Source organism: Molothrus ater, chromosome 4, assembly GCF_012460135.2.
Source record: "Molothrus ater isolate BHLD 08-10-18 breed brown headed cowbird chromosome 4, BPBGC_Mater_1.1, whole genome shotgun sequence".
NCBI lineage: Eukaryota > Metazoa > Chordata > Aves > Passeriformes > Icteridae > Molothrus > Molothrus ater.
In genome coordinates this window covers 49,049,326-49,074,188 of record NC_050481.2, presented here as the reverse complement: position 1 = coordinate 49,074,188, position 24,863 = coordinate 49,049,326, and the positions used below count along the sequence as shown (strand labels likewise).

The following is a 24,863-nucleotide window of genomic DNA, read 5'->3' as shown; positions in this document are numbered from 1 at the left end:
TGATCTAGGACTACTCACACCATGTAAGTTAGGCGTGCAAGTCTCTGCAGGACAGAGTTGGATTTCTTCCTCGGCATAAAGACAAACCCGGGAAGCATTCACCCATGGTATATATTTTCAAGCACACCTTGATGCCTGCTCTGGTTCTCAGGGAAGACTAACGCAGTCCAGCCCTGTGCTGGCCCTCACGCGTTTTCGCCAGGCCGGTGTGACCCCTCAGCAGCCGCCCCGAGGCGATGTTCCGCAGTGCCCTCAGAGGCACCTGCCGTGCTCCGCTCCCGGTGCAGCGGCCCCGGCCCTCGGGCAGGTGGGTGAGGGACGGGCGAGGGGCAGCGCCTTCCCGCCGCGGACACGGAGATTCTCGGGTGCTCCGCGTAGCAGCACCGATTAATGAGGTGTTTAAGGCAGCAGCCGCAAACAGCAACTCACCGTGTGCGGCTGAGGGTGGGGGACTGGCGGCCCCTGAAGCAGGGGGAGCCTTGCCATCGAGTCCCCCCCTCGCCGGGAGCAGGGGTGAGGGGAGCGGCTCTTCCCCAAGCAGAGAGTGCCTTTCCATCACCGTCCCCGTCCCCGACCCCCTCGCGGGGTGCCCGAGTCCCCCGCCCACCCTCCCCCCGCCCGCAGCGCCGCCCGCGATGCGATGCTCGCGGCGGGGAGGCGGCGGCGCGGGCATTTGCATGGGCTGAAGGCAAAGCGGCTTCGCCCGTCTGTTTTATTTTTAGCTGGCAGCTCAGGACAGCGCAGCGCAGCTCCGCTCCGCCGGCGGGGCGGGCGGGGCGGCAGCCGAGGGAGGACCGAGCCGGCAGGGCGGGCGGGCGGACGGGCACCGGCGGAGAGAGGTTACCGCAGGCGAGCTGCAGCCAGCCGGGCTGCGGAGCGCCGCCGCCCCCGGCTCCCGCCCCGGCGGCTGCGAGCAGGGAGAGGCAGGGACAGACAGGCAGCGGCCTCCGGCGTCCCCTCGCTGCGGCCGCGGCTCGCCCCGGGCTGGCGACTCGGTGCCTGGCTTCTCCCCCGCCGCAGCCGCGGCGCGCCGGGGCCCTGCAGATGGCCAGTCCTGGGCTGGAGCTGGGAGAGGTTCAGCCTCCCGCCGAGCCCCCCCAGCCTGAGCTGGCCTTCACCGAGGCTCAGAAATGGATCGAGGTAAGCCCGCGGGATGGCAGGGGTACGGGAGCCTGACCCCATCGGGGACGCCCCGCGGGACAACCCGGTGTCCTTCCCTCCCCCTCCACGGTCACTGTCCCCCCGGGACTGTGGGCGCTTTATTCCACGCTGATCTCTATGACGGCCTCCCCGCCGCTCTCCCCAGCTTTCCTCGCTGCGGGGAAAGCAGCCGGGGCCGACAGAGCTGCCGCTCAGCCCCCGCGCAGGGTGCGCGCCTTTGGATGGGCCCCCGCCCCCCTTCCGCCGCTTCCAAACTTAATCTGTTAATCGCATTTCCCCTCCCCGCCCCGGCGCTGGGATGAACGGGACCCCGGCTGTAAACATGAGCCGGGCAGGTGCGCCGAGCGGACGCGGATGCTTCCCCGTCCCCCGGGGCTCCGGCCCCGCCGGGGAGCGCCCGGCCCCGCGCCCCGCCGGCTCCCCGGGCCTCGGGCGGCGGCGGCGGCCGCGCAGGGAGCGCTCCGCAGTGCGCGGAGGGGGGGGCCGTCACCGCTGCGAGCCCGGGGACAGCCCTGCTGCCCCTGCTCCCGTCTCTCGGCCGACCAAGGAGAGATAATTAGTCTGGCTGTTCAAGCAGGGCAGAAAAAATAGCTGTGCTGGCTGTTTGCTCGCGCCGTAAAACGGAAAGATGGGCAGGTGGTGGGTCAAATTTAATAGTTAAATATTTTGGCGTGTGCCAATAGAGACACTGAAAATAGCTCTCCATCTGATTTCCGGTACAGAACATGTGTGAAGATGGCATAAACCCAGATACCAGGGTAGCTGCTCCCTTCAGCTGTGGGCTTTGAATTTAATCTGCAGCTTTTAGAAAGCCTCAGTGGATTCTCTTTCCTGAAAGTGACTAGGCAAAAGGTTGTAAAAATCGTTGTGACATTAAGATTATGTGAAGCCCTGTGAATTTCAGACTGTGATGTTTTAGTCCAGTACCAATTGGAAAAGTAATGCTGTGTCAGTCTTCAGGGAATTGGCCCTGACATGATGTGAATCTGGCTGGTGTAGGACCAGAGGCAGAGGAACCATGATGAATGTGAAAAGAAGGGCTTTTGTGCCATGGAAAGGTGAGCATGCAGCTTGGAAAAGTGAAGTGCACATAGACACCATTTGTCTTGGGAAGATGAATACAGCAGTTTCTCTATAGGCTTCTTTATGACAGAGGACCAAGGGAGAGAGGCACGTGACTCCATCATACATATGGCATAAAAATACCTTGTGACCGTGAGTCCTGCTGACTGGCAATGAAGCCAAGAACTCAATGGTGAAGCAGCTCTCTGTAGATAACAAAGCTGTCATCATTCACTTCAGGCACAATAATAATTAAGGGACTCTAAGTCTTCCTGTATTAGAACAGAACCTTGTGGGTCAGGCAGAAACTTCCCTCTTGGGCAGTTTATTCCACAGTTCACTGTGGCAGGAGGTCTCATGCCTGTTTATTGTGCTGCACAGGCCCTGGTGAGCAGAACAGGAGAGCTCTTTAAGTTCTTTTCTTCCATGCAAGTCTAAGAGTTCAATGTGTACAGGGAAACTGTCAATAACTTCTCGTGTGCTTCCTCCAAATTTTAAAGCATCATCTACTTGATGCCTGAGTGACAGAACTAATGTACTGTTAATTTTGCAACTGTCCCCTTGGCTGGGGGGAATGTGTCAGGAGCCTGGAGCATTGCCACAGCTGTGGTGTGAGAGGGAAGCATCTGCCTCTCCAGCAATGCCCAGAGTTGATGCTCCCACTAAGAGAAAGAAGGAAGAATCTGCCAGTGAAGCAAATGTGGCTTAATTTGCCTAACACATCGTATTTTCTTTTAATCCCACTTTGGCTTAAGCTCTGGAGTATGAGGGTTATTACCTCTCCTAAAAATCTGGTCAGCACTTACCCTTCTAAATCTGGATGGTTTCAACTGATTGAATTATGCAGAACTTGATATGCTAGTGCAAAGTTATTGAAAAGCAATGTCAGTCTTAAAAAGAAATAAAATAAAAAAAAATAGGAAATTATAAGGTATCAACATTCAGTGTGCCAAGCCCTATCAATTTGCGTGAAAGCAGAAATGGGGGTCATGCTGTGTCTGGCTACTAAGTCCATCTGCTTCACCTGGCTCCGTACTTGTCTCTCACCAGTTTATTCTCTAGCCTAGAGATGTTAGGAAATGTCCAGTGTGTTGCGTCTTCCAACTCCCCTCTGACCATTTAAAATTACATCTCTCTCAAATGAAAAAATTATAAAGTTATAATTGCAAGGAGAGCTATTGAACCTGTAGTATGGAGCAGACAAGCTAGTGAGAATGTTAGCGGTGTAAGACAGCTTAAAATGTGTCTTAGGCTGTAAAATAGTGCCATGCAAGGAAATGAAAGTAGAAATGGACAGACTGAAAACTCTCTCAGCTTACTGTGCATTTTTATTTCTAACAATTAAGTTGTGTGACTTGATTCTCATCTGGTTTAAATCCTTGTGTGAGAGCTGTCACTATTGTTGTAGGGCTGCAGAAATCCACTCCGTGGTCTGCAGTACATTTCTCCTGTGGTGGGACTGGAAAAAGAGGCTTCTCCTCTTCTTGCAGATGGGCAGCCACGACATTAAGTTATGAGTGTTTAGATCTGCAAGGATCAAGGAACTTCCATGCACTGCTCCAGAGGTCTTAGGGCTCTTGTTTTTACTCCTTGGATCTGTCACCTTTCACCAGAGATGGTCTTCTGGGTGCCACAAGCCTTCCTTTATCTCTGCCAGCATTACTTTAATCTGGATGCTGCAGTGTAGGGTGGTCTAAATTACACTGAAGTTTTGGTGGATACCTTTGGGTAGAAAACCAGAGTTCAGGCTTGCTTAATTTTACATAAATATCAACTGTGCATCCCCCTTGTATCAGCAAACTAGTCTATTATTTTAGTTTAGCTCGGCATGTACTACTTAAGTGAAGAATGCCGTCCTAATGATAAAATGCACCTTATTAGTAGCACTCAGAGGAATTAAAATAAAGGCACTGAATGAAAAATCCTGTGAGAGAGCTACATCAGTCTGCATTATTAAAGGTGTGGTATCTCATTTCAATTAATGTGTCTCAGTTTCACTGAAAGAATATATCAACCTTGTAAAGCCTAGTGGCATACTATAGCAAAATAACAAATCTAATTTAATCTAATGGCCTGTAATCTTAAAATATCAAGGTTCTGTGTGTGTGTGTGTTTAATCTGGAATAGCTGGTGGTTGAAAGAACATCTGTACAAACAGAGTTATTCTTGCTGTAAAGACTCATAGGAGAATAATACAGTAATAAAGTCACATTTAATACGGGTGTAACTCCTAAGGGTATTGTTATCTCCTCATCGTGCCTCCTAGCCTTGCCTCATTAATATGCTCTCTCCTCACTGCTGAGACTTGGTTCAATTAGGGATGGTTTTTCCATAGATTTGTATTCCTTAGAAACTTTGCTAGCTGATAAGGACTTCCTTCATAGTTGTATGGCAATAATAAACAGGTTGTGTTTTTCTGTCCCTTGTGACCAGTGCTTGACTTAATCATTCCCTCCAGATGTGTGTAAGCTAACCCCATCAATAATCTGCTGCTTTTTCCCTATATACATTCCCCACGAGAATTCTTGTGTTATGGAGAAATTTGCCAGCCAGATAAGTTTGTTGGGTGTTTTGTGTCTTCTTTTTGCCTTCTAGCAAAAACACCTCTTAGATTTTGGTATTTAAGGTGGTGTTTTAAATTGGTAACAGTGGTGCTGCTTCTAGGAGAGGCTGTAGGACCATGTGCATTCCCTAGTGCCTCTGGATGTGCCACAACATACAGAAAAATAGGCAGGCCCCTCCTGCACTATCTTCTCTATGGAAGAGTACAAGAGGCATAAATTCAGGGAAGTGACTCAGGAAAATAAACTTTATGTGATTTGCTTAAGCCGGGAGTCTAGAAACAAGGTTTCTATAGGGGTTCTCTCTCAGCCAGAGAGGAGGTTCCCACTGCAAAAATGTAACTTAAAAAGAGTTGAAGGTAATTCATTGAGCAAAATCCTTCCTGATGGTGAAGGACTTGTTTGGAGTATCTGCAGCGGTGTCCTGGAACTTGAGTAATACACAAGTTTGTTTATATGGTCTTCAGAATGCAGTATGGCCTTTGAGGAACATCAGAGATAAAGCTCTTTTGGTGAAATGTATTGGGGAAGCTGACTGATTCACTGAGTGTATGAGCAACCTGTGTCCTGCAGGAGTGTTTCTATTTCCAAACACGTGTACACATCTACTCTTCTGTGAAGCTGATCCTAAGATCCTTGAATAGGGACACCAGTTCCTTTGGCCATTGACCCAGTTCCTAGAACGTTGGTACCTGTAGTCAAACGGAGGCCTTTGGGTGCCCCTACAGTCATGCCATTATTTGGATAGGAATTCATTAAATCCAGCAGATATCTTCTCTAGCAAGCATTTCCAGATACTTCAGTTGAACTACTTTATGAGAGTATTTAAATACTACCATTTAAGCACAGAATGTTGCACCAAGCTCTAAAAAGGAATGGTTTTATTAATCAAATATTGTAGAATAGTTATTGAATGAGCCTCCAAGCAGTGTTTGCAGGTCAAATTTCTTAGCCTTAACCTTTCTTTCTTTTGAGCTCTTATTCTTCTGCTGGAAGAGTGTCTTACCTATATACTTTATGTAATGTATTGGGAATTAATTTATTAACATGAGCAAGTGTATTCTCAGACTAGAAGAAATGTATGCAAATGTGTTAGACAAGTAGCCTGATATGTGGACAAGCTGAAGTATAGGCCAGAAGAATCCTTCCCATGGTGTTTGTAAGGTAACCATCAAAATCAAAAGGTGTGTGGCTGATATCAGGCCCTAGATGTATGTGAATGCAGGACAGCTTTACTGTGATTACAGTGACTGGACTTGGAGAGGAATTCTTCACTGCTATCTCTGCATCTCCTCCTGGGCAGCGTTTAGGGACTGCAGGCAAGACAGATGGGATGCTCTTCATTCTGGCTCAGTTAGTAATTTGGTGGAATGACAACTAAATTGATTTAATTGGGGTGGTAGAACCCACCCAAACTCTCTGACCCTGTCAGACTACCACCTTCTAGAAATTTTTTCCTCTCCAGTTGCCTGGCAGCCGACCTCCAGTGCTGTACACATGAACCCAGTTCCCTTGTCATGAGTTCTGTTTAAGCCATGTTACAAGTAGTGCTTGGCACAGGGGTGAAAATAATCAGAACAACAATACTAGTGTTGAAGGGATAATGTCAGGAAAAGCAGGACTGAACTCTTAATAGTCTCAAACCTGAATTAATTTCTACTTTCAGTACTGAAATTTTAAAATAGGTAAAAGATCTGACCTTACCTAAACAGTCTGGGATGCCGTTATGCAGTTGGTGGTGGAGACCAGTTAGCACAGTTCTATCATGTCACTGGGCTTGTTCTGCTGGTAGTTACATTTTTTAAAATTATTTTTTTACAGGCAAACTTTGCTGCTCTAGAACAGAAGGTAAAATCTTTTTCAAGTATGGAGTTTAAATAGTAGGTTGATACAGCAGAATTTTCTAGCTTCTAAAATGTTTTGGCTTATCAGGTTATAAAAACTGCATTATCTTTTGTTTGGAAAATCTAGCAGTCTAGGAGCTTTTCATCCATGGATGAAAAATTCTGTGCATTCTTTTTCTGCAAACATTCCAAGAAGAACAATTTTCTAATGAAAAAGACATTTATGGGGTGAAAGTGTCACTTAAAAGGACAGCTGCATGGGGGAAGGTATGAACATTTTGGTGTGCCTGCCCTGAAGATCTAAGCTTTCCCTCCTTCTCCTTCTCCTTCTCCTTCTCCTTCTCCTTCTCCTTCTCCTTCTCCTTCTCCTTCTCCTTCTCCTTCTCCTTCTCCTTCTCCTTCTCCTTCTCCTTCTCCTTCTCCTTCTCCTTCTCCTTCTCCTTCTCCTTCTCCTTCTCCTTCTCCTTCTCCTTCTCCTTCTCTTCTCCTTCTCCTTCTCCTTCTCCTTCTCCTTCTCCTTCTCCTTCTCCTTCTCCTTCTCCTTCTCCTTCTCCTTCTCCTTCTCTTCTCCTTCTCCTTCTCCTTCTCCTTCTCCTTTCAATGTTATCACTTAAAGAAGGAAGTCTTGCCTCACTTGGGCCCTTGGATCACAATGAGTACAACAGATTCCATGGCACCAGGGACATGACATTAAAATTGATTGCTGAAACTTCTCCCAGCTATGTTAACCACTGCTGTGGGTGAAAGGTCTGTGTCCTTGAGACAGAATGTGAAGAATAGTAATGTACCACAGCTTACAATCAACAGCAAAAATGCAATTCCTGTACCTGGGACAGGGTGGGGACTGACTGCTGGGGCAGCAGCTCTGATGGAAAGGACTGGGGGAACCTGTGGGAAAACAGGCGGGGTACAAGCCTGTGGTGTTCTGGCAGAAGAAGAGGCTATTCCTTCATGGAGCTGGTAGTGATGGAAGTGGTTGTTTGCTCCTGTTTGGCACTTTCTAGGCCCCTCTTGGAATACTGCTTCCAGTTTTGGAGCCCAGAGTGTGGGAGGGACATTGGTAAGCTGGAGGAAATGGAGCAGGGAGCCCCCTGGCTGGATTGGGCTGGGATACTTGTCATGAGAGAGAGGGTGATGGAGCTAGGCTTCTTCAGGAGAGGTAGTTTTGTGTGGACTTGGAAGCAGCAGCCCTGTACCTGTGAGAAGGTTTTTGAGAAGACAGATTCAGGCACTTCATCGAGGTATGTGACAGGAAAACGAGATACTTGTCATAAATTAAAATAGGAAAGGTTGTGGCATTGATATAGGAAGAAGTTTCTTCACCATGAGCCAGCTGAACGTGGGTGCAGTTTGACCAGAAGTGCTGGGAGAATACCATCCCTGGAATGTTTCATTCCTGTCTGGACAAAGCTGGGAATGGCCTGGTCAGACCCAAGAGCTGCACTTGCATATAGCAGGAGGTTGGACTAGAGGCCTCCTGGTGTCCCTCCCAGCCTGGTTATTCTGTGCATCTATGGCTCCTTGACAGTGGGTGGGTAAGCATCACTTAATTTTATTCCTAATGCTACTTTATAGGCCATTTGTGTTATTGTAGTGAAGAGCCTGTTTATATAACCAAGATCCTTCTTTATACAAAAGTAAAAGTCCTATGGCTTATGGCAGGCATCTTCAGGGTATGCTACTGAGTTTTCTTCGTAGAAACTTATCAAGGCGGTGTGAAATATTCTTGACTTCTAATCTAACTATTTTTGCTAAACCTGTTTTATTACAGGAAACTGTAAAAATTACTAGTTTCATTGGCTTGGCTTGAATTTTTTGGTTATTATTTAATTCATTGTGCACTGCTGTAATTGACCATTAAAGAATTTAAATTTCCCTTCCTTTCCAGATCTTGAGAAGATGACATGCAGGCTTAATTCTTGAGAATTTAGATGCTAAATCCTTAAGAGGCTTTTTGTTTGTGGTATTAGTTGTTTATAAGAATCCTTTACCTTGATAGTCACTCTGCTCAGTTCCAGTATAGCCTGCTACTGTTAACTAGTGTTTTTCTTTAATTGTGTGCATATATGATGAATACTGCCAGCAATCCTTACCCTAGAAAAACGTCTAGATTAACAACACGGTTAATAGTAGAGCTTGCATCTGATGTTAAAATTGACTTGAAGTAGTCTAGTGAATTCTTGATTGATGAGGAGAAGAAAATCCTGTTCATTTGCTCTTTTGAAGAGAAACCCTATTTTGCTGGTTTCAGCTGTTCAGAGGTCTCATGCCTAGTACCAAAGACAGCTTGATTTTGAAATCAATCTTGACAAGCTAAGATTATGAAAAATAATACTGCTATGGCTTCTTGGCTTTGGCATCATTGTCAGTGATTCACAGAGCACTTCACAGGCTAAGGAGCAGCATGGTGGAGGCAGGGGAAACAATTCTTTAATTCTGCTCTGAATGGATGGATGAGTAAGGTAAGAGAGAAATGCTCTTCATTAATTGCTTCTTCACAGAGTGTTCTGCATGATCCCTGGTTCATGATGGAAATAAGACAGGGATTTTTGCAATGTGTGATCTGATCCCACTGTGAGTTTCAGAAAGAACATCAAAGGAAAAGTTCTCTGTGATGGCTTTTTCCTTATGCTGTTCCAACATCCAAATTCTCTCTACCTCCATCTGACTTTTCCACAGTCTTCAGATGAATCCCAGCCCTTCAGTTATCTAAAGTGGCTGCATATACTCTATGTAATGCACAAAACCCAGGAGACCACATCCTGATACTGTAAATACATTCCCTCTGGTTTCCTTTCCTCTTGGTGTTGGTAGATCTCTGCAGAGTGCTGCAGTCAGGAGCAATCAAATATCTGGGTGGATTATGGTATCATTTAATAAATAAATTAAGCTGTTACCTGCAGTTCCTCAGACATACATTGCTGTGTCTCAGGTTGTTTTCACCAACAATGAGGAAGCAAAATCTATGGAAAGATTAATACGTAAGAGTTCCAAAAATTTATTTTAGCTCTGATACATATATACAGCAAAAGTGCAGGTCAAGGGCTTTACATAATGTATTGATAGTGTTTGATAGCACTGCATCCTCTGAATTCACTTACATGGGGTGGGACTCTTGGAAGGAGAAGTTGTGAACTGAGGATGAAGAAAAGTATTGTCTTCCACTCTGGGACATTTACATTTCCAGAGTGGCAGGAAAAAGCTCCAAATGATCTTTCCACTAAAACCAAAAGGCCAAGAAACTCAAAGGAATTTGTAGCTCAGCATTGGGTCACAGACTGGCACAAAGAGCTTTAACTGTTGCTCTGACTTGAGAAGCATAACCTTGCTTTTGCAAAAGCAGAGGCTGATACCCATATATAACTGATTTCAAGTGGGAGCAGAATGCCTGCATGGCTACAGAGGACAGGGGGTTGAGGTTAAAAATCTCTTTGTGGGGCTTTCCCAGTGCTGTTCTCCATGAAATGCAGAAAGTTATGCTGTTGTATGACAGCAGATTGTGGCTCTGGTGGAGGTTAGAGGTCTTACTATGCGTCTTAAAGCAAATGTAATTCCCAAATCCAAACCTCTAACTTTAGTCTTCACCTGCATATAAACATTCAAAGAAATTATGGAAGTCATAATAATTTAATTTCTTGTGCAAATTTTATATCTGATATCGGTGTATTGGACACTCTGTTTTAATTCTACTTCCAAACAAATGCTGAAGATTCTTTGTCCAAAAGTCTACTTTACTAATCTAGAGAATTCTTAAGTAAGAGATTTTTTTTTTAAGTCTGCTGTCAGAGAAGGGAAGCTTCTGTGTCTGAGGAAAAGCACTGAAGTTGTCCTCCCTTTTTTTTCCCCTGAATTTCTGGTTTGGAGTATTAACTTCATGCCTTTGATGGCAATTTTGCTTGTATTTTCCATTTTCTTTTTTTCCATTTTAAAAAGAGTCATGGTGTGTTAGCTGAAGTCTGCTACTTGTCAGTGAGCATTTCCTGACTGTGTGTGTTTGGGAAAGGGAGAGGGATGAGAAGAGGCAGAAGTGGCTGCCTTGTCTCTGTCAGGCTGGTGCAGGCAGGGATACCCAGTGTGCCAGGATGTTCATTCATGAATCCCTTGGCTTTGTTTCTGTGCGATTGTTGTGATTCATTTCAGTGGGCTAACTCACATAGATTGTTGCAACAAAAACAACTCTGGAAATTTTTTCAGTCCAGAGACATAAATGTAACTATGTAATCTAAACAGAAAAAAAAAAAAAAAGAGAATAACTATGTAAGTATCTTTTTTTCTGTTTGTCCTTTTCCAGATTCTGATGAGTTTTGTTTGAAGTTGTGGTGTGGAAAAAGGAAGCTATGCATTTAGGAGTATGCATGTGCAGTGTCTGTCATCTGACAGTGTTTGGATCAATTAAAGATAAACAAGAAAATAATCTGTTTTCCAGAAAAAATTATGCTTGCAAGGAAAAGAAGGTGTCATAATCAGTGAGTCACAAAAGTGAGTCTTGCCCGAGTTCACAGAAATTATATAAAACCTTGGCCTTCTATCCTACCCCTTCCAAACCCAATTTTTATTTCAACAAGGGGGCCTTCAGTTTTGGAATAACATGTTAAAAACCCAAAAATCAACAAAGTTTAATTGACTCAAATGATCCTTTATTAAAAACATCTTGCCTGTTCCAAAGAGAAGCAAAAGTACTCTCTAAACATTTTAATTGTGAACATACAGGTCTTCAGTCTTGCTGGGACTTTGTTTTCTCCTCTCAGACCAGAGCCACTCTGCCCATGTCACTGCTCTGCTGAGGGTGCTGGGCTGAAGGGCACGTTCTGGCAAGGCAGGTACTTCTGCCTGCTGGTGCTAAGGGCTGTAGGCAGTGCTACACTGATCTCTCAGGACAGCCCAGATGCACAGCCACTGCTCAGAGTGGAGGTGCTGTGGTGGCACTGCTCAGAGTGGAGGTGGTGTGGTGGCACTGCTCGGAGTGGAGGTGGTGTGGTGGCACTGCTCAGAGTGGAGGTGCTGTGGTGGCACTGCTCAGAGTGGAGGTGCTGTGGTGGCACTGCTCAGAGTGGAGGTGCTGTGGTGGCACTGCTCAGAGTGGAGGTGCTGAGGTGGCACTGCTCAGAGTGGAGGTGGTGTGGTGGCACTGCTCAGAGTGGAGGTGCTGAGGTGGCACTGCTCAGAGTGGAGGTGCTGTGGTGGCACTGCTCAGAGTGGAGGTAGTGGCTCTCATGTGGTGCTTCCAGCTGGTGGTTCCAGCACAGGCAGCTGGTGCCTGACATCCAGAGACTCTCAGACTGGCACAGCGCAGAGAAGGGTGAGATCTATCCTGTGAGATGAGCATAAAGGGAGCACGGGGTGTTAAAAATCAAGCTGATGAAGTTGGAGTAGTTTTACCTCCCTTATCTTTCAATAATTATTTTCTCCCAGGAAGCAGTCCTCAGTTGGATTTGCAGATGCTCACTTGTTATGGATGCCCTCCAACTAAAAGTATCAAACCCATCAAACTGGATCTGTAGTAGGACTGGATCTGAAGGACATGCAATTTGTGAAGGATGGACTGCAATTGGTGGGAGAACCTTCTTGGAACCTTTTCTTCCTAAATAGGAAAAGATCCCTATTTCTAGAAAGAAATGCATCTCAGTAATAAATGCTTTGTAACTTCATTCCTTTCACTCATTTTGCTTTGTGTTAGTAGCTTCAGGGGAGAAAGTAAGCAAAGCAGTTATAGATAGCTATGGGACAATTTAATGAAAATTCACAGGAGTAGCTCTGATTGACATTCCAGTAAGATATAATAAAAAACTTGTCTACCAGTGCTTGCAGGATTTTATCAAATAACTTCCATTCATTGTAGTTCACTACTGTCTCTGAAATAATAGCTGAATAATAGCTTTGATACTGTACTTTTTATTTTTGGATTTCAACCAAGACTCTTGAGCGCATATTCTGGTCATAGGCAGATCTAATATTTCTGGTTTTTACATCCACCCTCAATATTTGTTAGTTTTTCAGTGCAATGCTTAGTTCTCCATTGCATTACTGGGTTTTCTTTTTTTCTTTTCTTTTTTTTTAATAAATTGTATGGAAAAAAACTTGCATTTCAGCTTCCCACATTAAGGGCCTTGAAATCAATAGATCAAAGCCAGAGCAGACTTGCTGGAAGTGGTGCAATCTCAAACTGTGTTGAAAGCTTTTGTTTTCTGCCTTTTTCCTGTCTCTTGGTATCTCCCAAGAGGAGGAAGACCATGAGGGGGGTCTCTGTGTAGGGAGGGGGAGAATGCCATCATTGCATGCTTGGGGTGCAGGGCTGTGTGACTAGAAGGAGCTGATTTTCACAAGCAGCACCGGGGGCAGGCTTTGCACAGGGCGAGGAGCTCCGATATGAAGCACCAAGGCAATGGTTTCCCATGGCTTGACCTGATGTCCAGTACACCCGTGAAATAGGTGCTTTTGGAAAAACAGCTTGTGGAGAAAGGACTGTCAGTGTTAACTATGAGCACGGAACATTTCTCAGGGCATGCAACTTAAGCCAGGTAAAAGTTTTCTTTTAGGATTGAGAAGGAAAACATAAGCATCTTGTACACAAAAACATATGAAAAGAGCAAAACATAAGCTCCTATTTTTGTGTTTGGTGGGAAGGGAGAGTACTTTAAAATTAGAACTGCAGGAGCATGAAAGCTGTAAATGGTTGGTGAAGCAGATGTGATGGAGTCAACAAAGTTAAGATGCTTCCACACGTCAAAAACTCTTGCTGCTACTCTGTTGAGGATAAGCTTTTATTTCTTCAAGAAAAAGCAAGTTAGAGAAATGGCTCTTCTACAATGTAGAAAGCTGCTGACAGGGGCAGAAGGTCACTTCCAATGTGCACACTTGTGTCCTTTGTTGTCCAGAGGGGTATCACAGCAGAATTCCTTAGGACAATGGCATGAAACGAAAAGAGCTGCTGTCTGACAAGTCTTCCACTACCAATTGCATTTACAGGTTGCCATGAAAATGTCTTGTGAATGGCTGAGCTTGAAGCCAAGTGTGTTGACCTGTGCACTTGTCCTACTCCTCATGGCCATGATTTCTTCCTGCCAGAAATCTAATGAGGCTGTTGGAGGGAAAGAGCACATTTGGGAATTTCTGGACTGCTGTAACTACAGCTCTTTCACTCCCAGTGCAGTGACAGAATATTTGAACTAATACAAGTTAGGAGAATTACAACTTTGTTTTTACTAGTAAAACAAAAAACAAAATGCCCTTTTTTTTTGTTCATCAACAGCCCATCTAACTTAAAATATGGCTTTTGACTGAAGGGCTTTGGACCATTTTGCTTGCTGCTTGTGTGGGCAATGTTGGGGGATTTTTTCGTCTGTAAATGACTGCCCAGTAATCCATCTGTTAATGCACAGAAATATGGATGGCAAAAGGCACTCACTTGATGAATTTGTCACATGGATTCTGCCAGCTCTCTGCCTCCTATGTGCCTTAGGGGCTTAAAATATATTTACATAGGATAATGGTTATTGCGAGCTTACTTGAGTAGTTGACGTGCACTTGGTCATCCATGCCCCTTGTATCTTTGTATCCTGGTGTATATAACTTCAAGGTTTTTCTTCTAAACTTGCAGAGAAATAAAGAAATTCAGGAAATTTAGGTGAGAGAAAGGAAGAAATGAGAATTAGCAGAGTCTGGATAAAAAGCTTCAAGAAAACACATCCAGTAACAGGCACTTCAGAGAATATAAGCTAGATCAGGCATGTCTAATCCACTGTAAAATCTCCTTTTCCCCAGGATGTCCTGGTTGGAGTGGAGATCTCAGGCCCTGATCATGTTGCAGGCAAGATGTAGCTCTTTCTACTGGAAATATTTGATAGCAGTTCTGACTAGAGTGGGTTGCTCAGCAGGGCTTAGTAGAGATTTCCTGGTACATTGTTTCTGTGAAGTTGAGTCTTCAGCAGTTCTGCATTTAGTATTCCCTTCTATCACAGTAGAAAGTGAGAAGCATGAGTACAGACAGATACCAAATTGCCAGATCATCTCTTTGGAAGACACTTGGACTCAACTCTCAAATTAATTCCAGATTGACCCTGCTCTGTTTCTGAAGAGAACAATTGCTTCTTTGCTTTACTGCTTCTGTTTTGTCCTGCATAAACCCTGTTTTTAAGACAGAAGATGGTGGAGGCAGTTTTTAGTTAAACTGTAGTGTGAGCTCCTGGTTTTGCTTTGAGGTTGGGCTGAACATGTTGCTTTCCAGGTCTCGGCAGTTGTTCCTCTAGTCAACTTGAACAGCATTTCATCCTGACAGCTGTTTTGCTGACATTATTCCCAGTTAGTTATTCATTGGGATTAAGGGCTTTCTGCAGCCAGAACTCTTTGCTGGGAGTGTGCTGTCATTTGGCAGATCATTAAACCAGCAATTCTACAGTGCTTAAAAATTTTAATTTGCCCTACATTCTTCCTATTTGGAGTTTCAGCTTAATTGTTCTGTGGGCAAAGAATAAAAATTTACTATAAATACCCTTATTTTCTCTCTGTTCCCCTTCCCGCAATATTTTCAAGCCAAAACTTTAAGAGCCAGATTTTGGTAAGAATTGCTTTTTCCTGACGTAACACAGGTATCATGTGTGGGCTTGGGACTTTGTATACAACTGTTCCTTGAGCACTGAGTGAAGCCCATGAGCCACAAAGTCACTGAGCATTCATCTGCATTGTTCACTCTCTGAAGATGGTTACTGCAGTTTCTAGATAGGGTCCCATGGTTAGCATGGAAGAGCCACCTGGTCCCTGGGGAGAGAGTACTTATCATGGTGGTGATGAGACACTGGTGCTACCTCCTTCTGCTAGTGTTGGTGGCACAGGTGACATCTCTTCACCCTGATGTCCTCACCTCTCAAGGAGGTGGCAGCAGTGGTTCTTGCCAGCACAGCTGGGCTGGGTGAAGCCAGAGGAGAGTGCTTTGTGTTTTGCAGATACTTGGTGCTTGAATGGCAAATTCTTTCACTTCTCTGCTCCTTGGCAGTCACCTGATTGTAAATTGTCTTATGCTTTGAGAGTTACAGTTTTAAGCTAATGTGTAAGAAATCCTCCTGTAATTAAAATCAAGGATCAGTTCTCTTTTGGATCTGTAGCTTAGTTTATCCTGGCACTGGTCCAGACTAGATGGAGAAGCTGTTTTGCTCTGCAGGCTTCTTTACTACTGCTAGCAGGTAAAAGGAAGAGCTCTGACTGGGTTGTATGCTCTCAGAACATCTGTTTCTTTACTAATATGTTTCTTACTGGCTTTGGATCTATTGCATAATGAAGATAATGCTAAGCCTGTGTGTTACTCTCTCATGGTTTGCATCCAATTTCAGCTCTAGTGCCACCTACTCACACATTGTATCTATAATATTTGGTGTAATTCTAGGAATAATTGAGATAGCCCCTTAATTTTTATCATAGAGCCCTTTCCCTTGCCTCATCTATTTGTCCTGCTACCAGAGGACATTGAATGAATTTGGTATGCTTCTGGTGAGAGCACTCACAGGTATGAAAAGGAAAAAAAAAGTGTTTTTTATTATTAAAAAGAACAAAGTCTTCAACAAAAGGGCAAAAGAACTGATGTCCCTTTCAACTGGACAAAAATTTCTAACACTCTGCTCAGCTGTGTTATATGTGTGTTATATACACACATATAACACATATGTGTGTTATATTTTTATAACACACATCTGACTTTTTATAACACACTTAACTAACTTTGGTTTAAGACACTAATTTTGAATACCAGCCCAATTTATATTTGAAAATCTTTGGAAAAGCAGGTGTGTTTATGACTATGAATTGACACAACAGAATTCTGTCTCTGGAAAGATATGATAGTATTAAATAGTACTGAAACAGTATAAAATTCCTTATATCATGTCTGTAATCAGAAGGTTCATCTTAAAGACTGTCAAAACTGACCTGCTTCTTTGAATATCATCAGCGAAAAGATTTACTAGATAAGTACTGAGGAGTATTTTTTTTTAATAAGAGAATCAGTCTATATATCCATGTTTCTCTCAAAGATCAAATAATTTGAATCCCATTCCTTCTCTTCGTACTGTGTTGTACTTTGCTATCCCAAGGATGGTTTAGGGTCACATTGTAGACCAAGCAGATGATCCAGCTAAGCTTGTTGGAAGTGGAAGTGGAACAGAACTTTCTGAGCCTTTGTTGTTTTTGCAGTTAAAGTAAAAACTGCCAGCCCTGCCCTACAAAGCCAAAGCCCATTGGTGCCCTAAAGTCCATCAGCTGGCTTCCATTTTCATTTTTATAGAGCAGACTACAGAGATTACTTGTACTACAAATACTGCTTGGAATTTGATAGCCTTTGAAAGTGGCCCAGACTGGAGCCGAGATTATAGCTCAAGATGATCTCATTATTTAGTTCCTGGTTGGGAGATTTCATAACTGTGTGTCTTGAAGGACCATATTTTGTATATTTTCACCCTTGGTGATAGTGTCTCCTTTCTGTATTGAGTCCAGACATTTACTAGTTTTGTTTTTTAGCACTCTGATTCTAGGGTAAGCTTTTTAATTTAGATAGAGTCCTGTTTTTTTTTGGTAGTTGTTGTTACCATAAGATTAAATACCTAAATTTTTACAGAAGACTTATAATTTTGCTTTAGAAATCTCATGTGCTAGGAGTAACTTGGCATTAGTTAGTTCTCTGTCTTGTGTTGTGGCTTCAAGTTAGGGTAGCAGAAGAAAATTTCATCATCCAAATGGAAAACAAAATTATTTGCATTTTTTAATGCATTCATGATTTTAAAAAATCCATTATTTTTAAAAAATCCTACTTCAAATACCACAGAAGTAGGTTAGTGTAATTTTGCATAGAGTTGAGGAAGGGTCTGTGCATTCCTCCAAGAATATCTTACTTTCTACACCAATAAGGGTTTTCATGTATCCAGTACCAGAAAATCCAGCTTCACACCCCATGAACAGCAGAGCTTGGAAGAAGACGAGAATACTAATGCAAATGATGCTTTCCTGTATATGTAGGATATTTCTGGCCTAATGCTGGAGGTTTAGCCTCCACTACAGCACAGGCAAACTGTTTGACTTCAGGAGGGCACAATGAACCTTCTTCCACTGGGCTTTTAAAATTGTTGTCTTACTACTACTTTTAATTTGAACGTATGCTTTCTCTGACTGTTCACTCTTTTGGCACTTCATCTCCTGACCTTTGCTTGCAGCATTTGTTAGACTGAATTGCATGTACAAACTTAAAAATGTTAAATCATCAAGAGATGTGCTGTATTCTCCTTTGGAAAACAGGCAGGTTTTTACCCCCCTCATATGGTACCCAGCATCTCAGGGCCTGATCTCACTGAAGACGGCTAAATGCAAATGAAATAAGAATTATCTCAGTAATATGTTTCTGTCTTCAGTCTTGGGGAACGTGATGAAATTTGCAAGGTCAGGCCTGCTAAAATAACACAATAGTGTTGTCTCTGCAAGCTCAGTTCCCCTTCATGGGCATGCATATTAAATACGTGGTCACTGCTGTGTTTCTCCTGAGTATCTCTTTAGTGCACAGAATGAATAGAGCAGCTCTCAATGAACAGCTATTCAGTGTTTCATTTTCTCCTCACTGTTCAACATGCAGTCCTATGCCATGTTCTTTGTTTGCAGTTCAAACCAAATTCCAAGGATGGAATTATTTTCTCAGACTTTTGTGCTGCTCATCACTAAAGTATCTTTGCAAAAAAGTTCTGTGCAAACACGAACCTTATTTCATGCCTCCACTGTGAGTATCAGAATTGTGGTGCAGAGAAATTGATTCAAGACTGTATGCTAATTTGAGACTCTGAAGACCTTGTATTCTTTGCCATGTACTTAGCATTCTGTGGCATTATAGAGGCACAGCTATGGCTCTCTTCCGTGTGCTGGGATGCCAGGCACTCACAGCAAATGAGCAGTGTGTGCCTGGTGATCAGCTCTCAAATCTTGGTGTCACTGATTGCACTGGTGACACCACTGAGTGCAGTGGCATCAGCCAGGACAGTATAGATCTCAGATCAATAGCTGGCTGAAATACAAGATTATCTTTTCAACCCCCTGCAATTCTTTCCTGCTTTTGCTGCCTATGTACAAACTATACAGGCAAGGAAATATCACTGTCCTTGCCTGAAATGCTCGTCTCTAAGGCTTTCAGTCTCGGTCTTCTGTGATATAAGTGACATAATAAATCTGTCTTGTTTTAATACCAGCTATTTTTTCTTAATCATTCTCAGGCAATCTTGATCCTTATCAATCTCCTATTTTATCAATCTTATTCTTAATCAATCTCTTTTTCTCCTGTCTTCTCATTTCCCTTATTCTCATACTTCACTGGATTGTGTTCTTTAAACTTAGCACCAGCCAAAGTGAAGGAGCAGTGTGGTGGGTGCTGTTGAATCCCAAGGTTTGGGACTGTTCTAACAGGGAAGAAGTGGGGCTGAAATGCACCTAGCTAGGAAACCTTTTTTTATTCTATCAAGATACAGTCCTAGTGAATTATTTCCCTTGCTAATGGATGATAAAATGCTGTAATTATAAGTACTTTTCTGACTAGCATTGCAGATCTTCTGTCTTCACTTCCCTGGATAAGGACAATTAAAGAGCTTGTCCAGCACAAATTTTCTGGTTTGCTATATACATTTCAACTGGAATGTAACATTTTGCATGCTTATGATCACTTTTTGGAAGTAAGAAGTCATGATGAATTAGTAGTTCATACATTAGGAGTTCTAAAAAGACATGTGGTAGGAGAGAGGGCTGGAGAGGCCAGCCCATAACATCTGTCCTACTGTGTAGTGTCATCTGTTCCTTGGTATTCAGGTTGTCTGAATTTCTGGCTGAAATTCAACATGTGAAGGTTATTAGATCAATTTTTTTCTGTCACAAAGGCTGTGGAAGCTTATTTTGCCAGCTTGTCCTGGTAGTGAATCTGCTTGCTATCGCTATGCTTTTCTAAATCTGCTTTATCTCAGAACATCATAGGTAACTTCCATGATTAGAATGAAAAGTCAAAATTAAATTATTCATTTAATACCCACTATGCCCATTATTATAATATAATAGTATTCATTTGGGATTCTCTGGCATCTAATCTACCTTGTGGCAGATTTAAAGTAGGGATCTTTATTTTTAAATTTTAAAATCTACAAATTTCATTTTCCTATTTTGATCAAGCTGTGAGGTGTAAAAAATGCCTAAGGCTGTTTCTTGCATTTATAAATAGACACATGTAATTTTTTTATAGTGGTTAAATGAGAAATCAATTAATTTCTCTGTAATAATGGAGACTACACTAAAATAAAGGGTACATAATAAATTTGACTGGGAACCATAATAAATTTGACTTAATACTGGTAAGCAGTAAATCAATTAGGTGTCATGGAAGTAGGGTGACTTAGAGTCTAAAGTGGTATGTCTGGTATAAGCCACAATACAATAATGTTTTGAGCTTAATGTGCTAAATGTTCATAGGTAGTGGGTATTTGGCAAAATAAAGGATCCCTAAAGGAATGTTGTGCAAAATAATCCAAACAACCCTAGATGGCTATTTTGCTTTTTTTACCCCATAGGACTTCTTTGAGCATGCGCGAGTCCTGTTACAGTCCAGAAGGGTCAATGCAGTTGTAGGGACAGCACTGTCTCAGCTTAAAACCCTTTAGCTGTAAAATATGCCAACTATTTTTGAGGCCAACTGTCAATAAGTTCTGGTGATCTGTAGCTGGTGATTCTTCTGGGAGACATAAAGAGAAAGTGTGTGTTGAATGTGCACACAGGCACGGCAACCATGCAGCCAAAGTGATGTCATGTTTCTCTGCAGCTTGGAAGGCTCTAGGGACAGAAAAGTGATAGCATCACATTCAGATAGAAGGGAAATTTCTGGCTTATCTTGGTGAAATCATTCATGCCTTGGAGACCCTTCAGGTTTAAGAAATTTGTGTATTTGCAGAGGACATGGTGGCCCTTTAAATGTTATGATAAAAGCTTGGAGTTTGCATCTGGTTTTGTGCTATCACCATAACATGAGCTGGTTTATCTGATATAAAAGCTCCAGGGAATCAGAAAGCTATATATTTAAGTTTTAGGATGGCATTTGTAAGACTCCTATTACCATTTTTACAAGATAAGTGTTGATCAGAAAGGAAACCTTATCTGTCTGTCTTTGAAGCACGGGATCTACATCATACAAGTCTCTTTTGGTGTGTTGGCATGAAATCATTTCTCAGAACAATACTTGCACTATGACAGTGGGTAGAAGTGGAGGATAGGCTCCCAAATGGGGACGCAGGTAAGCAGAATAAAAGTTTTGGCTGGAACCCTGGGAAAATGTTTGCAGCTAGTGTCTCTTGTGGAAAAAGAGAAGAAACTTGAGATTCTAGCACAAGGTAGCTTTGTGCAGGTTTCTGTTGATGGCAAAGACAACGTGGAAAGTTGCATGGCAGACACTTGATAACCAGGCACCAAGAAAAATGCCTTTTTATGTTAAATTCTGTAGGTCCAGGTGGCTTCTGAAAAACTGAAAATATACCCTTTTTCCCAAAGTAGCTGACCATGAAGTAAGGGGAGGAGCTGGCAGAATAAATCCAGAAGAGGATTTTTGAAGCTAGAGCGTGCCTGTTGCACTAATTTGATCCAGACATTATCTTGTGAGTCTGTAGATAAAGCCTCATATAAAGTAAAGAAGGTACTTGCATCTTGCTGGCAAAAGCGTGATCATGATATGTGGAACTTTTTTGTTTTTTCCTATTCTTTAGTTATGTGTGAGCACCATCAGTTTGCCATCGGAAAATCTGGCTGTGTGTTCTGCAAAGGGTGGGAGTGGGCAGCTGGCTCACTCCCCAAGTGCCTTCTTGGGTGCCCTTGCAAAAAGCCTTATGGAAGACAGCCACAATTTACCAGGGTTTATCTGAGTACTCTAAAACTTAAGAGTTGAGATTTTGGGCAGTAGGATATGTTTTTGCAAACCAATTCATAGGTTTTTTCCTTTGATTTCTCTGAATAGGCCTTTACAGCATTTGTCTGAGAGCCTTATGCCTCTTAAGCATTTTGAGTAAAAATCTGTGTTTTATTGATACTCACTTCACTCATTAGATACTACTGAGATTCCAAATTCTGAAAACAAATATAAATTGGGAGGAAATAAACAAGCAGACATTTGCACACCAAAAAAAAAAAATTGCTAAGAAAGTCTTAGTGATAGATTTGAGTTAACAAAGTTGATTTAGAACTTTGTAATATCTTACCAACTCTTAAAGAACTTTATGGGCTTTTTTCCAGTACTTAAATAAGGGCAGTGAATGAAAATTCTAAAGCTCGAATTTTTCTTCATTTGCTTTGTCAAAAACTAGATTGTTGTCTCACATGAACTGAATTTCTGAGCTTTATGTAAACTATTTGCTTGGCATATTAATTTTTGACTGGGCAAGAAGGTGTTGAAGTTTAAACTTGTTCTATAAATTCAGTTCCTGTGGAGATTATTGTGACTGCCAGCATGAGGAGCATTACCATCTCTATTTCAGGGGAAAATGAATTTCAACATAACAATGTTATGACAAACTGAGTTGAAGTTCATTTTACAACTGTTCACAGGCATTTATGAGTCAGGATGACACACAGGGACTGAAGTAGGATTTTGATTGACAGTCTTCAGCTGGGTTTTATTCCATCTAGCCATGTATACAATGTTGAATATGTGTCGGTGCAGGAAACCTGCCCATTTCATCCCTCCTCTTTACCTTCGGTTAAGGGCTTGTGGTTAGAGGAGTGAAGATGGTGACCAGCTTCACACAGCTGGAGGCAGCTCCTGTCACCTGATGTAGGCTGGCCCTCATCTCTAGCCAAAAGACCACCTGTCTCTGAGGGCTGGCCTCAGAGATGGCCTTTGCTATGAGGTGAGGCACAGCTAGCAACCTTTTCCATTGTGCTTGGCTGGCATCCTGGAAAATAGCCTGTTTGTGGATTTTCTTCTTTAACTCTCTGTAGCAGAGATCCTCCTCATCACTGCTGAACCTGAGAACATGCTTGGCTTCTACTGGGGGCATCTGCCAGATTTCAGACCTAACTTGGCTATCAAAGTCCCCTAGGTGCTGTTTTTGCATAGCACATTTAAGATGCTTCAGTAAGATTAAGGATATCTTTTGTGTGCAGCTCTTCCACCCAAGCCCCTGTGGCAGTATTCCCCTACTTCCATGCTGTTGGTTTTTGGGGCTTGCAACTGTGACCCCTAAGAGTGTTATTAGGTAACACTAATTGGGAGGTGATTCTCTCTGTTATGAGAATCACCCCTCTTTCCCACCTTTTTCTTATCTCTTGCTTTGTAGATTTTAGTTCACTTTAGATTGGAAACAGGACCTAGTTCCCAGCTAAGTAGATGAGTCCTTTAGTTCTTGATAACTGTTACCCCATGGTTTATGTAGACAGAATCTAACCAGATAATCAGTATGAATCGCTTGTTCCTAGTTGGCATTGTCCAAATAGCACTAAAAGCATCATATCTGGGAACAGCTGTACTTCTCCAGCATTCTGTGTAAAATCTGCCCCTAGGGTAGGCACACAGGTAAATGGGCATTGTCTCCAGCTGGACCTAGGAATGTGCCTTTTGAACTAGGATATCTGAGGTAAGCCAGCTATGGTGACCAGAAAATGCTCTGTAATAAATGGGGACATTTGAGTGCCTGCAGTGCAGAGCCTGGCCTGTCAGTGTGGTGACAAGACTCATCCAGCTGTATCACTCACTGACGCAGCTCAATGGGGAGTACTCTGGAAGGGGAAGGCTATATTGAGAGCACAGCTTGAGTGACGCCTGTGGCCATCGTCAAGCATGCCATTCCTTTTCTAAAACATACACTGAAACCAAATATCCTGTCACGTCCAACTGTTCCTGGAATTCCCTCCTCCTCCTCCTCCCTCTCTACCCAGATCCTGATTCTCTCCCTCCTCCTCTGTCCCATCCAAATGGTTTGCTGGCCTCAAGAAAGACCTGGTGTCAGCCACTCTTCCTGACCATGAGACTTGCAGTGTTTCCCCTCTGTTTTTAAGTGCTGACCACGCTGCCATCTGAATCCATGTTGTGGAGATGGCTTGCTCTCTTCAGTACCTTTTTTAGCCCATCCAAAACCCATCCTAGAGATGGGCTGATCCACTCTAATGCTAAGCAGGCCCTGCAACACCCTTCAGGAAGGGCTTTATCATTGAAAAAGTGTCAACTGGAAATGTAATGGGTCATGTAATAGGTCAAAATACACAAGAATGTGTATTTAATGCCTGATTCCATTGCCTGATTCCATTGCCTGATTCCATTGCAACTGATATTTGGTTTGATTGTTTCCACTGCCATAATGCCATCCATCAAGGGGGGAACATGGTGGACAGGATTATTGACCAAGCCTCTAGGTTTCCCAGGGGCAATGGGCTCAAAGAAAGGGCACATAAATTTGTATTTTTAAAATTTTGTTGTGTTTAAAATAAGCCAGAAAAATGGTGTGTCCTTGCTGTTCTCAGAGCTATGAGGTGAAGGCTGTGCTGCAGTGGCAGTCTGGTTAAAAGGAGTGGCTCCTCTCGGATGAGCTGTCAGGTGCTGCTTCACCCCAGCCTCCAGTGCCTGAGGCTCACCTCAGAGCACAGCTGTGGTGCTCAGCTCTGTGCAGGGCTCCTGGGGCCACAAGTGGGCTCTCAGAATTTTTCTGTTTAGTTCAAAGATGAGAAAAAATTAGTTGTGGGAAAAACAAAATCCAAACCCAGAACTTAAAGGACTGCAGGATGATGATTGACATACGCAGATTTTAGGGAAAACATAGTTTGAAAACTACAGCTTTGTCTTCACAAAACAACCCAGTGTTCTTTCAGGGAAGGTAAAGATATCTCCATCCTTTTCTCCTGCACATCAGTAATTTAGAGGTGATATATATTCAGGGATTCAAATTTTGCAATGAAGTGAGCTCCTGTAACGGGTTCAAGAGATGCTGTACAGGGTCAGTGCAATTTGGAATTCTTGGGTTTGGTCTTGTATTTTTTTCTACATTTTCTTAATCAACATGCTCCTTCCCCATCCCTTCTGGAATCTGTAATTGTATGTGGCTTTTTCTAAAAGTTGTGTTTGCATGTGGCTTTGTCTTTCTTTTCTTTCTTTTTTTTTTTTCTCCTTCTGCTTTCATTTTCCCCCCTTTAAGGAGCAGTTATGAAATTCTTGTGAAATTCTTGGCATTTCTGGGCATTCTTATATGCAGTTGATGTGTGTGGT

At 43.0% G+C, this 24,863-nt stretch overlaps 1 protein-coding gene across 1 annotated transcript in view; it reads left to right on the top strand.

The window, feature by feature from the left end:
- The first annotated feature begins 695 nt into the window (after positions 1-695).
- The window catches only part of LIMCH1 (LIM and calponin homology domains 1), a 175,268-nt gene continuing 151,100 nt past the window's right edge, over positions 696-24,863 (top strand). Inside the window, 1 exon segment of the mRNA XM_036381640.1 lies at positions 696-1,140. Coding sequence (XP_036237533.1) covers positions 1,045-1,140 — 96 coding nt within the window. The 5' untranslated portion in view covers positions 696-1,044.